General features: G+C 25.3%; 1 protein-coding gene and 1 pseudogene across 1 annotated transcript; both read right to left on the minus strand.

The window, feature by feature from the left end:
- Positions 1-573: 573 nt before the first annotated feature.
- On the minus strand, positions 574-1,193 carry LOC148543789 (uncharacterized; annotated as a pseudogene).
- Positions 1,194-3,676: 2,483 nt separating this feature from the next.
- On the minus strand, positions 3,677-17,795 carry LOC107618743 (very-long-chain aldehyde decarbonylase CER1-like). Its single transcript, XM_088499667.1, has 8 exons — positions 17,658-17,795; positions 16,801-17,024; positions 13,904-14,136; positions 11,091-11,310; positions 6,955-7,330; positions 6,049-6,357; positions 4,686-4,781; positions 3,677-4,200 (listed from the first exon to the last, which is right to left on the minus strand). The coding sequence occupies exons 1-8, from the start codon at positions 17,715-17,717 to the stop codon at positions 3,847-3,849; spliced, it is 1,872 nt and encodes a 623-aa protein (XP_088355793.1). The 5' UTR covers positions 17,718-17,795; the 3' UTR covers positions 3,677-3,846.
- Positions 17,796-18,747: the final 952 nt, after the last annotated feature.

Raw genomic sequence — 18,747 nt, forward strand, 5'->3', positions numbered from 1 at the left:
TGATGAAAGACAGGGAGAATATGAGGTACTAGAGGATTAGTACAATGGTACTGAAGATGAGGATCAAGAGAAGGGTAATGTTGTTTCTGAGGTGCATGATGAAAACAACAATGGTAAAAAGACCACTAATGTACTGCTAACTGAGACACCCCAAGTTGAGGAAGATCAAACTACTGGACATGAAACCAATGTATTAGGATCTTTTAATATTGTGGAACTAATTTAGCATTTTTTTAGGTGTTAATGAGCTTTTTGGATGAATTGTTTAAGTTGTTTTGGAAGTTATTGGATTAGATTACTTGTGTTTGACTCTGTTTAGTACTTGTTATGGTACATTATTTAGCTTATGTCATCTAAATAATTTCACTTGATCATAGGTTATGTTTGAATTACAGAGAATGTTAATTTATTTTTTTAGGGATTGCTGATAAATGTTATGTAAATTGTTATGGTTAATGTAATCACATACACTATATTTGAATACTAATTATGAAGTTTGTACTACAAGTGTTCTATAAATACACTCCAATAATTGACATTTACTCTTCATATACTATTTAGCATTAGTACAAATCAATTCTTAAATAGAGCAATAAAATTAATGAAGACACCAATTACAACCCCAATACATATCATGATTAGAAAAATTTTTAATTCTCTTCAATTTCTCTTTCAATTCTTTAGTAAAAATAGGCAGCACTATGGAGACTATGTCCTCACACTTCACTGATTCAGATAGCTTTCTAATGCTCTTCTTTTTGAGTTTTTCACGTGAAAAGACCATGGGTTTGTTGTTCCAAGAATATTCTTCCTCTTCAACTATGTATTTCTCTTCCAATTCATTAATCCATTAAAAAGCGATGAAGAATAGTGATGAATCAAAAGGTGCGAAAAAAATATTAAAATAGGAACAATAACGAAAACCCATTGAAAAGAAAAAACAAATCATGGTTACTTTCCACAGTGGGAACCGAAAGAACTATCTTACCGAGTTAGCATTCGTCTTCAGTTTCAGAGCAACACCAACAAGAGAGAAAAGACACGTACTATCATACCGCTTCGAAGCATACTCTTCGCACCTATCGTTGCATTCTTCTGCCATTTGTGCAGACCTTCGCTTCATTCCAACTCCATCCATGCTTGAACCTCTATCTCTTCAAATGCATCACATTCTGATTTTGAAATTGGAAATTAGGGTTAATGAATTGTAGAATTTGGGAATGGGTCTAACTAGGCATCTCTATTTGCCACATATATTTCTCTGTTTGTTACATTAGACACTTTCGTTAACGGAGAACGCATCATTTGATGGCTGGATACTTTGTGCATATTTTTAAATTAGAGTTTCGCTAGGTAGACAATGGAGATTGTAAACAACATGAACAATGGGTTGCATTTCTTGCCCACATAAGGTTAAAAAAAAAAAAAAACAGTCCATCACAAATTACCCTCCCAAAAACTCTACTTTCACCTTCTACACTTTACCATCCACGCACCTTTTAACGCTTTTACCGCCACATACCTCTCCCCAAACCCTCATGCGCCGTCAATCCTTCCCTTACCAGCCAGCCTTAGCGTCACCAAGCTTCTTCCCCATCAAACCATGGGTTTATAATAAAAATAACCATCCACACACCTAGTAAAATGAACATCCATCAATTTTCATTATATCTACTTAAATCCAATCCAAATTAAATAAATATACAATTTAGAATGAAAAATAACTATCCACATACCTAATAGAATGAACATCCAGCAAATTTCATTATACCTAGTTAAATCCAATCCAAATTAAATAAACATCCACTTTAGAATGAAAATAACTATCCGCATACCTAGTAAAATGAACAACAATTCAAGGAGAGAAGTGGGCGTGAACAGAAATTACCTATCACCATCAACATCACCCACCATTCTCATTTCTTTGTAAGAAATAAAGAAAGAAAGAAAGAGTTTTGTTTATTATTCCCAACAGAAAAGAAATGACTTCTGTTTCAAAGCTGTCAACACTGAATCCAGCTGCGTCCTTGGCAGATGTGATCTGGTCCAGATCTTCTTCTCCCAAATGCTTTCTCGCTTTTCATGATCGCAGAAGAAACTCGTCCATAAAAGGATGAACAGCGGCTTCAGCGTGAGGCTGCAGCGGGGCAGCGGTGCGTGGTGAGGTTGCGGCGGCGTCGGCATGTGTTAAGGGCTTCTACTGCGTCTGAACGGGGTGATGAGGAATGGCAGCGTTCTACTGCGTCTGAACGGCTGTCTCCAACAACGACGGCAAGTTGTGGTGGGGTACCAGAGAGGGACTACTGTGTGGGCTATGCCGCAGACGTCGGAAATGAAGTTATAATGGGATTGGGAATAACTGTACGTAATGTGAATGTATTTGGTTGTTAATCCTAATTTTTCAAATTTAAAATCTAATATTAATTAATTAATTAAGCATCTGAATTTTAATTTTAATTTGACCTTCTTTTTTTAATCCATTATTTGTTTACAATCATCATTATTTTTTTTTATATTTTTCTTTAAATTATTTAAAGTTATTTTTGTCAATAATAAAAATGGGATTATTATTATCAGTGTTTGAATAATTCAAAAATATTTTGTGATTAACCCATGAAAAGAAGAAAAGAGCAATGAAATGCAGCAGAAAAAAATACTATGAATAAGATTAGAAGCATAAATTGAATATTAACATTGAGTGAAAATGGTAACAATACATGAGTAATCAATTCAAAGAATGAACTCAACCTCTCTCCCCCAAATTAAAGTTCAGTACATATGAACGGTCTAAAAGTGAAAACAAAACAGAAAACAAATAACCCATTAAACAGTTTCTTTAACAGTTTCTTGATCACTCTTATGGTCAATTATTGCTTTGCTATCCTCAATAATATGGTGGCAGCTGGAGAGAGAGATGAAAAGGGTGTATTAAAAAATGGGAGTGAAGAGAAAGATAAAAATATTTATTGGATATTTGACCTCTAATTTTATTTATATAACATTTATATATTATCAGTAATATTATATAATTAATAAATATTATTATTTTTGTTAAGTATTTTGTCAACAAAAATTTGTATTCATATTTATAATAAGTATTTACATATATAGATGAAGCACATAATTTATATTTATATTTATCCGAATTTGTCCATTTAAGTCAATACAATTTGTATTTATATTTATATACATAAATTAATAAAAAATTTACTTATTAAACATAAATTGTACTTTGCTAGCTAAAATTAATAAAAAATATAGTTATCAAGAGTTTCTGATTTATTATATCTAAAAATGCACAATTATTTTAGCAATAATTAATAAAGTAATTTTAAGTTGTTTGAATTGATTTTCAATAATGTTAAAAGACAATATCTAAAATTACTTTATTACATAACATAACATCTATAATTTTCTATACATGTATTTACACATTTATTACATTTAAAATTATATAAATTATTCTAACAATAATAATTAATTAATATAAAATAAAAGAACTTTAAGTTATTTGGATTAATTTCTTATTATCTTCCAAACATTATAGAATTTCTAACATGGTTCCCATACATACTGTAATTGAAATTTGAAAGGTAACATAAATATATTGATTGAAGTAGATCTCCGGATATACATACATATATAATATATAGATATAGATAACTACGACCAAATATCCAGCCATCATCACTTGCTTATAATTAATTAACTTCAGCACAATACATAGCATACCATACTTAATTTGATTGTAATTAAGAAACGTAAGGCAATAACTACTAGCTGGGAATAATACCCAGCCACAAAGCATTGATTATATTAATTAAGTATATGGGGTAATATAATTAATTAAGTAATTACTGTATGATTAGGGAGATTGAGAGGTTGGAAACCATGTTGAAGAGTTGCATTCCAAACCATGTCAATGTTGTGCATAGTGTAGCCACATTCATGTTCATTCCATGCTTCTAATGAGTGTACTATTCCAGCTATGCGCCATGCACTCATCACCCTCCTTGGCAACCAATCCTCGCAAGAGTGAAGATTTTCAACAGAATTTGGAGCAACCATTGATGGGGTGTAATGGTATGAGCAATCTTTTCGATATTTCTTTGGAGGGAACTGAGAATATGGAATAAATAATGTTCCTTTTGGTGCCTTCATCTCTTCCTCTTCTGTCAATCCTTCTCCCACTAACCATACCTATATACATATCCAATAAAATTCATTCAAATTATTGAAATCTAAGAAACAAGTACCTTGTTGCTTTTCATTGTTGATACATACCTTATTGTATGTTAGTGGAATCAAGTACCTTAGAATAATTTCAACTTATAAGTTGAACATCCAAAAGTAAAAACTGAGTAAATTTGGGTTAAATTTGGGTTATTATAATAAAATAAAGTTTAATTACTTTGTCATTATCTATAATTTTATCGAATTTTTAATTAAATTTTTATTTTTTTAATATATTTTTGTACTATATCAAATTTTGTAATTAAGTATTTGCCATGATAAAAATGTCAAAATCAATAAAATATTTCACTAATTCTAATATTTTTGTCACGGTAAAGAAATTTAATATGATATAAAAATTCAATTAAAAAAAAAGTATATAGGAACATAATAAAAAAATTGATAAAATTATAGGAATCCACAGAATAATTAATCCATAAAATAATTATTACCGTCTGAGTGAAATTTAGGGCAACGACCAAATTAGCTTCAGAGCTGTTAAACGACTTCTTGAGCTTCACATAATCATCCTCATGCATTGTAGCAACCTAAAACAAAGTTAACAGAATAGAGAAGTGTTTAGATTTAAAATCTCAAAATAAATATCATTGCATTGAAAAATTAATGTATTTAAATATTGTATAAAATTTTAAAGGGTAAAATATACTTTTTGTTTCTAAAGTTTAACAAAAGTTTTAAAAATATCCTTAAGTTTTATTTTGTTTCAATTTTGTTTTAAGAAATTTTTATTTGCATCAAATATATTCTCGACGGCTAAATTTTTTAAAAATTTTATTAATTTAAGACCAATCTAACAATAATACATGAAAATTATGCTTTATTTACTTGTGTTGAGAGTTATTTTTATGAAATTGTTATTGAATTGGTCTTAAATTTTATAAAAAAATTAGCCGTCAGGGATATATTTGATGCAAATAAATTTTTTTTTAGATAAAATTGAAACAAAATAAAACTTAAAGATATTTTTAAAACTTTTGTCAAATTTTAGCACCAAAAATATACTTTACCCATTTAAAAAATTTAGATAAGTTATATGCAAATTAAGGATTACTCTTATAGGGTATATTCTGGAGATAGAAATGTGAGTCCAATATAGGACCCAAAAAATTTAAATGCAATGGGTAGGACATTAGCTACTAATTTATGAGTTTAATTATATATCCAAAATATTTTTTATCTAAATACATTAATTTTTGGATAATATACCAAAAACAATGTCCAACATTTATTTTAAAACACATAAATAAAAGATATACAAATTTAATTGAGAAGCTAGCTAATTTTAACTATCGATTAATAAAGCGGGCTCATTTAAAGATAAAAAAATAATACATGTACACAAAAAATTAGTTACTATATTTATATATAAATATATATAATATATAATAACTAAATATCTGTGTTATTTAACTTATTTTAAATATATATTTTATATTTTAATATATATTTTATATAACTAGCTGATTTAGTAACTAATATTTTATGTACAGATAACATAATTATTTAAATTAGTCATTATGTATTATATATAAATATGTGTGTTTTAATTTATTTTAAATATATATTTTATATTTTAATATATATTTTATATAAATAATTAATTTAATAATTAATTTTTTATATACACGTAATATAATTGTTTAAACTGTATATATACATAGAAAATATCTTTAAAGTTTAGAAATATTTTCTGTGTACATATACTATTTTTTAAAAAATTGACTAAGAAAAGTTGCAACATTTATTTTAAAACATAGGGGTAAAAAATCAAGAAAAATTAGAAAGTTGGCTGACCTTAATGCCTTGTTGGCACAATTTGAAGGCAATGGCATAAGCAACCTTATTAAGTTTTCCCCTAAGTAAAACTTGAGTTGTTCCTTTAGGAATAGTGTTAAGAACAAGAGCAACTACAAGGCTGCTTCCATCAACAATTTTCACTTTTAGCTTTGGATGCCTACTAACATATAAGCCTCCATATATGTTGAGTTCTTCTCCTTGATTCATTAGGCCTAGGCTCACCACTTTTGTGCCTTTTTTGTCTGCTTCCAAAATTGCTTCCTCAATCATTTTGTTGATAGCCACATTTTGCCATTGCATCAAGTACTACACACAATCAAATAAATAAATGATTTGGAAAAAATAAGTTAACCAAGATTTTTTTTTTTTTGTTATTTTTTAAGAGTTCAACGGATATTAATTATTAAAAAAAATATATTTTCAAGTTATGAACATAAATATATATTAAGATTTTTTTATAATGTATGTTGTGTTCATTTTTTTCTAATTTTAATGTAAACAGAGATAATCAGATTGAACTACTCATCTCGGTGTGTAGGGTTATTTGTTCTATTCCATTTTAGTGGTTAGGATTATTTGTTCTATATATTAAAAAATTTATAAATATTTAATAACAAAAATAATAATAAAAAAACATGTAAAACTTATCTTATTTTATTATAATAATTAATAAATATTAAATAAAATAAGTTCTGACTTTTTTTTTATTTTCCTAGCATTACCTTAAAAAATTCAACCCCTTATTAACAATTCAATATACAAAATCAGTTTATATACTAAAATATATTGACTTATAAATGTACCAATCTTTTAATAAACAAATGTTTCAAACTGAAAGAAATAACATATTAATTAGAAGTGCATGTTATTATGTGTAACCCAAAATATCATATTTAGTCATACCTGGACACTGTACTTTGGGATCGCCCAAGTTTGAAGGTTAAGTTTGTCCAATTGGTTCCTCTCAACAATGAAGGTTCGACCATAGACCCATGTGAGGGTCATGGACCACGCTGTCACGGGCCACATCAACCACAAATACCATTTCGTCGCGAAGGGGTTCGAAGCCAAGTACGCAAACCCGAGCCGAAGATGGTAGATCGACTCGGGTTTTGTGAGATGTGTTATATGTACCACTTCTGGTATTTCTTCGCGACGACTTAGCGCTTTGATGTGTAAGTCGTCGGAAGATTTATCAGTGGTGTTGTAGATGTAATCATAGAGTGGCATGAAGAGGGAGTAATTTGTTCTGAACTGGGTGTGGTGCAAAGAATGAAATCTGGGAATAATGTTATACATAATGCATGATTAGAAGAGAAATATTTTTGTTTATTAACAAGTTTATTTTAGAATTCATTAGCTTGTAATCATAGAATGAAATGTTATTTTGAGTAAAATTTACAATTAATTTTAGATAACAAAGCGATGTGTTTCAATAAATAGCTACACATAAAATATGCAGAATATTCCAAATACAAATCAATTCTCACTTTAAATTTTTGATAAAAAAAAAAAAATCAGTCTCTATGTTTTTTTTATAGTAGTAAATCAGTCTCTATGTTATTTAATAAAAATGTAACAGTTGTTAAAAAATTTCAAATAAATTATTCTATATAAACAAATTATTTGATATAAAAATTAATTTATCTAACAAAATACAAGTTTAAAATTGATTTAATGAATAAAATTTACTAAAACTTAAAATGTCATAATACAATTTTTTGAGAACTGACTTAAAATAATACTCCAAAATAATTCTCTTATTAGGAATATCACGTAGATTTTGTCATGAGTTGTTTGACATTAAATCCTATTATAACTGACTTTTTCCCCCTTAAAGGTTAATTTGGTGTATGAGTTGAGATTTATTGGTGTGGCTAGCTAACTCGAGGTTAAATAGTTGTGTGGGGTACATTTTTGTGATTAGGGTTCTTCGTATCTATTTTCTGGTTGTTTATGATATTTTTTAATTCAATAAGTAAAAGATTAATTTGTCGTAGATCGAAGTTTTATTAAGAGTTGTTTGTGATTGGCTAATGAGCTATTGTATACATTAGGCGAAATTAAAATTTTCGACACTTATGTAAGTAGAATAATAAACTAACCACTAAACCAACTCAAATTGATTAAAATTTTTCATATCTTATAAAAAAGATTAGTATTTTTAATTTAAGTTTAATGTTTAATTTTATCTTTTAAAACGATAAAAAATAATAAAATAAATTATAGAATAAATTATTATTTTTACTTATAAATATTTTAAATATTGATAAATTTATCTACAAAAAAATAAAATTAAAATTATACTTATAAAAAATAAATCTAAACTGATAAAAATATAAAATTACTGAAACACTAAAAAGTTATCAAAAATTTTTAAATTATTTCTTTCACAAACTTTAGTTTTATTTTCAAACTATCCTATCCTTAACCTTGATCAACCTCACCCCTATCCACGTTTATGAATCTCATCACACTTGGCATACATATCAATTAGTGAATTAGAGAGTTCTAGCATCATCCACGTGACCCTTTAAGACATCGCCAGTAACCAAATTCGTGAAAGACACATCCTCTCTCAGAGAACTTTTATCAAACAACTTCCTTGCATCACCCACCCAATTCACCAACATTAGTGTGCATAGCAATAATCGACGTGTGTACTTGGGGATAAGATTGAAGTCCAAACTTGACGATTTGTTAGTGCTCACAATACTCATATATAGAAATAATAGTTTATATTAAATTCTATGACTTATCAGCATTTAGAATATTCATAGATAAAAATAATAATTTATACTAAATTTTAATTATTATAAAAGTTTAATAAAATTTAAACTCAAAATGTTAATATTCTAACTTTAAGAGATAATATTCAATTTAATTTTTAAAGCTTTTGAAACAGATTCTTAATATCTGATGTAATTTTTAAAACTAAATTATAACTTTTTAAAAATTTATTTTATGAAAAAATTTAAAAAAATACTTCTCCCACAATAAAAATTTTTTTTATCACATTTTTTTAAATAAATATTTTTAAAATTAAAAAATTAAATACAAAATTTAATATAAATAACTCTTATTTAATTTTTTCTTAAAAAAATTACTTAAATTGTTTGTCCAAATTAAACCTAAGCAACGACCTTAATTAGTTCCTAGACCATCCAAATATTGATCATTAATAACGTATGTTTATATGGAGCCGACATTTTTTGGAGAAAAAGCATGCACATTCCTATTTGTTATTTTAGAGTGAATACCCCACCTGATAAGGATTACGAGGTTTTAAAAAAAAATATCTAATTCGGTCTCTAATATTATTTTTGAGATTGATTAATTTTTTTACAAAAAAAATAACATCAACTTTTTTGACACAAAAATTAATTAATTTTATAAAAATAAAACTCAAAAATTAAATTGAATTTTTTTTATTAAAAAATTTGTTGTTTTTCGAAATAATTATCAAAAGCGTTTAAGAGTTTTTTTTTTTTTTTGGTTATTTTATGTCATCCAAAGAATTAATATTTAGCATTAGATTAAAAAATCTGAATATGTAAACTCTCTGTTGGACCAACGAAAGCTACATAACCTGTATATGTTTTGACCAATAACTCCCACGAGAAACAATTAATATGATGTCTGGTAATTAATAATAATAATAATGTTTTTCTGTTGTTATAGAAGGCTGCCAGCAGTGACAGTTAGGGGGATCCTCAGAAACTGCATTTACTTAACACCCAACCTCGTGATATTTTAAGCATGGCCAGCATGGCTTTCTAAGCCATTCGGGTTACATATATTCTTTCCTAGATAATCATTTATATACTTTTATTTAAAAATTTAAATTTTTAGATAAATATATATTATTATGATATAATAACAGAGATTTGTATTAAAAAAAATTGGAATACAATTTTATTATCTTATAAAAAAATAATTAACATAAAATAAAAAAGAGATAACTACTAATTTACTGTAACTATAATTCTAAAAGCCTGATCGAATCGATTTAATTGGATTAACCAAAAATCAAACATCTAACTGGATCAATTTAGTCAAAAAATCTGTTGCAAAAGATGGATAAAAAAAGTTTATAAAATAGGTAAAAAAAATTGATGAACCAATTGAAATAGGTCTAATTTTTGGAGAAATCGATTAAATTGTTTTTTAAAAATATTATGGTTCTGAGAGTCAAATAAAATCGGCCAGTTCAACTTGGTCTTGTTCACATTAAAAATCAATCAACAATAAATCGATTAAAAAACAAAAAAAAAATTAACAAAAAATTGGTTGATTGATCGAAGTGATACATTTTTTAGCGGTTAATTAATTTAAAATAATAAAATGTAAAAATTAATTTTTATAAAAAATTATATATTTTATATAGAAATATATTATTTTATTATATCCATTTTAACCCTAATTGAATATTTAAATATTTGAATCTATGATTTTACTAATTCAATGACTGAATCGATTTTTAAAGTTATACTACATGACCAACAAAATATATATTTCCACAAAGGCATATTATTTTCTTATATCGGACTGATACCACATAATCAACAAAATTTATTATTTTTGACTTTTTGTCCAATATTTAGTTGACACTTTAAATTCAAACTACTAAATTTTAATAGTATAAACATAAAATATTAATTTCTTAATATTTGTCATGCATGCGATTAAACCTTTAGCTTTGCAATTGAATTTTGAGAAGGTGGATAAAAAGTGAGGATATATGTGATTAGGAATAAATGATCATTTGTATTCATAAAAGATGAAAATGCTGACATATGTATTCATATTAAATCGAAACTAAACTTGTACCCACGCAAGATGTTCTTCGTATAACAAAAGTATCCTGTCTTTGGAGGGTTGAAGTGCCGCGTAAGATACTTTTGTCACATAGAGGACATCTTGCGTGAGTACAAATTTAATTTTAATCTAATATAAATACATATGTCAGTATTTTCATCTTTTATAAATACAAATGGTCATTTATTCATGTGATTAATAATGAAAGAAAAGAGACTTACGAAGGGGTGTAGAGAAGAAACTTGAGAGGAGGAAAGAAGGAAAAGAGGGAATGGGGAAGGAGCTCGAAATTGCAGTGACCCATATTGTTCATGAAATCAATGTAAGTGACATATCCAAGCATGGCCCCCACTGATGCTGTTTTTGTGAACACTGCTGTCAGCTTTGGTATCGCAAACAGCATAAAATACGCTATGTGTTCTGCAAATGGATGTATCACAGCTGCAATCATTTTAACATTAATTAATTCTTATGTTAATTATTTAAACATCAAACTTTTCATGTAAACCACACCAACTTCTGTTATCATTAAATCCCTAAACCCTAAAAACTCTTATAATATGGAAAGAAATTAAAAAAAAAATAGTCGAATAAAAACTAGGAGCTAATTAATATAAAGAATTTATAAATCTAGACTCCATCTGCGTTGGACAACTTACATTAGAACATATCTCTAACACGTCCTTTTCTTTTGTCAATAAAATTCGAATTCTAACCTTTTTTATTATAAAAATTTAAATATTATATTATAAAATCACTTTTTTAAATTTAAATAGATAAAAGAAGATATATAAATATTGAATACTTATACCTCTAATGTAATAAACTTCTTGTTTGTAGAGAATAAATGAAGGAAAATATTAGCCGAGATCTTTTATTTAATTAAAGAATGGTGGATTTTAAGATGATATAGAATAATATTACCTTATAATAAAATAAGATATTTTAGTTAGGTTTAATTATTTTGTTAGTCTTTATAATTTTATAATTTTGTAATTAGATTTTTGTATTTTTTTAATTAGATCTCTATATTATTTTTAATTTTGTAATTAGGTCATTTTATGTTAAAATCATTAAAATTAACAGAATATTTCTTTCAAAAAATATGTTATCAAAAATCTAATTAGGTTCTTAATTACAGATACTTTTAATTTACGAAAAAAATATTTAATAAACTCTAACATTTTTTATACTATAAAAAATTTAATTATAAAACTAAAAGTAATATAAAAATTTAAAAAAATCTAAAAACTTAATTAAAAATTTGATAAAATTATTATAAAGACCAACATACTTTTGGTTAATAAAATTTATCATTCTTTTATTGGTTTATGATTATCTTTTCTCATATAGAGCATAATATCCCCACCCCCTAAAAAAATTTAAAAATAAAAATATATTAAATAATGGCTAGATATGGCCTCGGAAAAGGCCAGGGTAATTTGTCTTGAACTACAAAATAAAGTTTTAGTTATAATTATGTAAATAGACGATGAAATATCTAGAATTTTAGTACAAAATTACCTTTGTTAATTAATCTTTTTTTTTATTTCACCATACTTCTTCATATTTATTAAGAATTTTATTCTAAGAAATAAAAATTTAGTTTTTATGCATTGTAAGTATAAAATATTTTAAATAGATAATTATTATATATTATCATATAAAAAATAACTAATTTTTAAATTTATTATTAAAATATTATCTAATCTAATTGGATATAATTGCATAATTTTTTTTATCAAAAATATTATTCGTATATTAAAATTAGCCATCAATATATTTATATATAAATACATGTGTGATTTAACTTATTTTTAATATATATTTTATCCTAATGACTAATTTTAGTGATTAATTTTAACATATACCTAGCATAGTCAATTTTTTGTACATATAGTTAAAGTAAAAAATAAAATAATATTATCTAATTGCAGGAGAAACATGTCTTAGAGAAAGAAGCAATATTCATATGGAGTGGTCCGTCACTATGATAAGTAACCTTCAACAATAATAACAATGACAGAATGCAGTCTGTGTTTCTATGAAAAAGGCATAACAATCCATCAAACCATGCATCCATAGAAATCAGAAATTCAGAATATAATGCATCACACTCGAGTGCTATAATAAGAATTAGTTAAGAGGGTAGAGTTGTTACTCTACTTTCAATTATCATATCTAAAAGACTCAAACAATTAATGACCTCCTGCTTTTAAATTGTTATATTGCTTTTCACTGTACGTCAATAATACGCAAATGAAGATAACTTTGTGCGAGTTTTTGTCATTATTTATATCATGGTTTAAGAATTTTTAGAATAAAGTATAAATTTGTTTTCAAATTGTTTTGAGTAACAACATTAGCCTTTAATATTTGTTTGTTGTTGAAAAAGTTTAGAGAATCAACTACAATACAAACCAACTCAAATCAATTCTTTATATTTCTAGTTTTAAAATTAAAAAAATTAGGATAGTGAGAAAATTTTTTTTATATATAATAAATTTTTTATTTTTTAACTAATTAGTTCTAATTTACTACCTTTCTAATTGATTTTCTAATAGAACTGTTGTTTATTATTCGTTAATTCATTTATTTTTAAATTGTGAGATAGATAAGTCCTTTTTTTAATTTAGAATAGACACTAAAATAGCCATATTATAAATTTAAAATTCATCATTCTCATGAGTTGAAATTTTAGAAGCTAATGATGACTAGTAAATAAATTATATTAAATTAAGATAAGAGACTATTGACCATTAAAAAATTGTGAGGGTCAATTTAAGATTTTACTTAAACTTTTCTAAAGGAAAGAGTCTATTCAATCCATGATTGTTTGTGGTTGCATTTTCTAAATAAAAGTGTATTTTTATAATTATTTTTTTTATATATATTTTTAATTTTAATATTCAAAATAATTGATAAAAATTTATAAAATTTAATTTCTATACTATTAAAAAAATATATAAAAATTATACAGAAAATAATACAAATAATTTTTTTTTTAAATAAAGTTGAAAATGAGAGTACTTACAAGTAATGGGCTCAGTGACAACAGAAGAATGGTGATGAGAATGGTATCTGGAGTAAAGGAAATGATGATGAAGGGCTCTGTGGAGCCAATAATAAAGGAACTCGACTGGACCCGCATGGAGAAGGAACACCATAATAACTCCATCTGTTCTCCACATTGGAAGATGTGATGCCCCATTCAGTGTGTACGCTGCTAGGTAGTATAGAAACCCATTGAATATTATCTGGTCATCCCTGCATCCATGCAACCAACAATTATCAAATCATTTTTTCTTGCTTTCCTATTTATTAAATAATATATTTAATTTTGATGTATGGGAAGTATAAAATTTTTTTATATGCATATCTAATTATGTATTCAATTACGTATTATTATATTAATAAAAATAATTATTTTTAATAATTAATATATGAATAATTATTTAAATGAATAAACATAAATAAATGACGGAATAAAATAGTTTATAGTGTGAATATATCAAAATTAAAATTTTAAATATATTAAATGAGTAAAGTATTAAATTTGTTCTGTATTGATCCTTAAGATTTAAAGTATTCTGTTTGAATTCAAAAAAAAATTTATTTAACTTCAATATATTCTCACTATGAGATTAAAGTTAAATAATTAAAGAAACAATATCCTACATAAAAAGATATAAAACAAAAAAATATCACATCTAATTTAAAATTTTAATATATCAAATTAATGTATTTCTTATCTTATAAATTTTTATTTTTTATTTTTTTTAATATGAGACTAATTTTTTATGTTATTTACACTTACTACTTAACAATATATAAATAATACAAATGAGACTATATTTTTAACATATTTGTTTGAGTGATGGAAGATATTTTAACATTAGAATCACGACAAATATATTTGTAGATCGATGCATGGCATTTAAGAATGTATAGTAAAATAATGGTCTACAATTTTTAGGTTACCTACCCATGGTCCATGGATAACATGAGGTATTACCCTATGAGTTCTGTGCACAACTTAAAAGTGTTATGAATACAAGTCTCACTATCCCAGCTACCCTCAACTAATAACAGTGAAGAATTGATAGTCAACTAACATAACATCAACAATTACTATAGCTTCTTCAAAGGGGAAAAACTTATACACCAAATCAATTTTTAACCATTTAAATATATAATAATCAATTTTTTTATTATATATTTTTTCAATTCTATTTTTTAAAAGATTTAGAATTTAGTATTGAGATTTAAAATTTAAAAAATAACTGAAATTAATAAAAAAATAATTTAACTTTTTTGTTGAACACAGAATAAAAAGTAAAAGATTTTAATCGTATGTTTGATAGCTAAGGAATGAAGTTCTATTTAAGAGTTTGTCGTTGGTCAATACATTATTGTATGCAGCTTGTCGAATTCGAATCTCCAACACTTATTTAAGTGAATTAGCGAGCTAACCATTAAACAAACTCAATTTAGTCGTATATTGATATTTTTGGCGCATCATAACCTATGATGATATGGATCAAGAGGACCATACTACGATTTAATGATATAAGGGGAAAAAGTATCAAATCTTAAATAGGAAAACGAAAATAATGAACATGGTCCAGTTATTCTTCTCCGTGCAACGAAATGTACTATTCACGATGAATGCAAAATTTCTTTTTCGTATATAATGTGGGGGCAATTTCTATCTCCATACATTAATTCATAAACGAAAGAAAAAATAAATCATATATTTTTAAATGTTCATAAATGTAACGTGGCTTCCAATTGTTGGTGGAAAAACCTACGAATATCTTCTTCCTTGAAAAATGTGATGCAAGTAAAAGAAGAATAAAAAAATTATAGTAGTGGTCCAGGTAAAAATTAATTAACTATGTAGATCATATTAAACTTTTAAAATTTGTAATATAATCAATACATTATCTACCTAACATGTTTATCTTTCTAAGACAAAGTTTCTTAATTTAATTTAATTCTTTAATTATTGTATCTTATTATTAGAATATATAAGGTACGGGTTAAGTTAATATTAATTAATTATACTAATTAATACTATCAGTAGGCAAAACATCTCACAATTTAGTGAATTTGTTAGAGGCATCATTTGGCCCACTAATAATAAGTTAATAACAGGCTAATAATGCGTCTATCTAATTAATCTAATAAAGAATAATTATATGGAGCATGGACATTTATAAATAAGTTAATAGATTTTAATATTATCTTAAAATTAATTGGGTTTAATTTAACCTAAAAATCAGAAATTCTGATGGATATTATCTCACACGGATAAACTTTATAAAAGACTTTATCCCTAATGGATGGATCTGTTAAATATATAATTATTTAGTAATGTATTTCATTATGAGAAATGTTAACCAATTATCATAATTTATTGTTTTTAATTATCATTTAGTCATTAATTTAATTCTTTTAGTTTTGTAATTCAATAACATATTTTATCTCATACTTTTAAACATTAATGGCTAACTAATAAAAAAATAATAAATTCTGATAACTTTCTAACATTTTTTTTTATTATATCAGATTAAATTTTTGAGAGAAATTGTTTATTTTATTATATAATATTAAAACTTGATCGAAAAGTTTGAAGTTTGATTTTTTTTTATCCCAAAAGAGAAAAAAAAAACCAATAAGGCAAATAAAAAAATATTAAGCAAAATTTTAAACAAATCTGAAAAAGTTTTTATTTGAGAGATCTGATAGATATATAATGTAATCATTTATATATCACATCCTATTAACTTAAATTTTTGAAAAAAATAATTTACGATAAAATCGACTTATAATAATATTGCTAATAATTAAATAATATAAGATTTTGTGTTCATGCATGATGAGAGGTATATACGACGATAAAATATAAAATATAAAGTGACAAGTTACCAGTCTCTTTCTCTATCAACTTGATCAAACTCAATTCCCTTGTCAACAATTCTGGCATTGCCTTTAGCAGTTCGGTAACGAGAGAGTGTGATCCAAATCTGGTTGTGAAGCATCCTCCATAGCAAAAATGGCACAATCAGAAAAGTGGATATATCCCTTTCACTCTTATCCTTCACAAACATGCAATATGTGCTATGAAACGCAAATGGTGCTAATACCAGATACTGCAAAATTAATTAAAAAAAATATTAGTTAGAATTTCTATATTCTAAAAAAATAATTCGGTGCATAAACATTACGCGTTAATGCAAAGTTTAAAGAACGACAACATTTAATAAAAAATATAATGTATACAACTTAAACTGATAATTATAGCTGAAATATATATGAGAAATTTTTAAAAGACGAAATATACGATGATACGAGAAATTATGTCTGATAAAAGATTTTAAATTAAAAATAAAAGAACACAATATACTTGAGTGTCCCTACAAAATTTTTATAATTCTCTCTAGTCATTATCCATTAAATATTTAAATGTGATGTAAATCATAAATCATACATATACATACCATTGTCTTCTATAGAATCTTGAGCTAGAAAAATGTGACAAGGTACAATATAGAAAAGTTGCATAACATTATTGTCTTCATTGAACACAGTATGTAGTGTATGTATGTGACAAAACATTATTGAAAACAACACAGCATGTATGTGTTTATGTACTTTGATTGATCTCTTTGAAGATGAAAATAAACCCTAAATTCATCACACACTGACAATAGTGTTGGTGGGTGGGTGCATTATAAATGAACCAAAAATATATAACATCTATTTTGAGATATATATAAGATAACCTTAAAGCTTCCAAGAGGCTTCCATGGCCAATCAGTGAGTATTCCAGGCCTTGAAGCCATTGCTTAATTTGTTTGGGGAGAATAATGAAGATAGATAGTATATGTAGTGTTCTATTTCAATCTCAGGTCTCTGAATACAAAAGAAAATGGAGTGTGATGGCTTTTATTTATAGATGGAACTTGTTAGAAAGAATGCTACTTCATGTTGGAATGGGTGGGTGATTTTATCTTTTTACCTTTTAGGGTTAATTACTAATTTAGTACTTGAAAAATTCAGTGGTTGACAAAAAAGTTTTAAAAAAAAAATGTTCCTGAAAGATGTTATCAATAAAACAGTTTTAAATGACTTAAAAATATGTCAAAATAAATCAATAAATATTATACTTTTTATAAGTAATAAAAAAATTTTATATTTGACAACGACTTATTCATTAGCTTTAAAATTTTGTAACAATATTAGAATAAATTTTTAGAAAATGCACAAAAAAATTTAAAATAAAATTTGATCTCTAAATTTTTTTATTTTTAAAAAATGTGGTCATTCACAATAAACAAATTTAAAAAAAAATTACTTGACAAAAATTATAAAAATTTAAAGATGAAAGATCTTATTTTTTTAATAATAATTCTAAAAATTTGTATCAAAATTTAATTTTTAAAGTTAATTTTTTAAATATATATTTAATATCTAGTGCTTTTTGTCATTCTTTTAGAGACTTATTTATTATTATCATTTTTTAAAATTTATTTTGTCAATAATACAAATTTTTTACTATTATTTTAATAATTTACTCTACCTTTTACTACATATTCAACAATAACGGATAAACCACTAAAGTTGTCCCTGTTTTTTTTTAAAGTTGATAAAAATATCCTTTATTTTTGATAACCATAAAAATATTTTTAAAATATTATAAAATATGATAAAAATAACTAAAAAAATATTATTCTTTTATAAATGATAAACGATTTTTATATTTAACAAAGTGCTTATATAGTTGATCTAAAATTTTGTAAAAATATTTGAATAATTATTTAAAAATACATTAAAAATCATAAAAATCAATCTCCATATAATTTTTTCTTTTTT

Source organism: Arachis ipaensis, chromosome B9 (assembly GCF_059453495.1).
Source record: "Arachis ipaensis isolate K30076 ecotype BB chromosome B9, ASM5945349v1, whole genome shotgun sequence".
Lineage (NCBI taxonomy): Eukaryota > Viridiplantae > Streptophyta > Magnoliopsida > Fabales > Fabaceae > Arachis > Arachis ipaensis.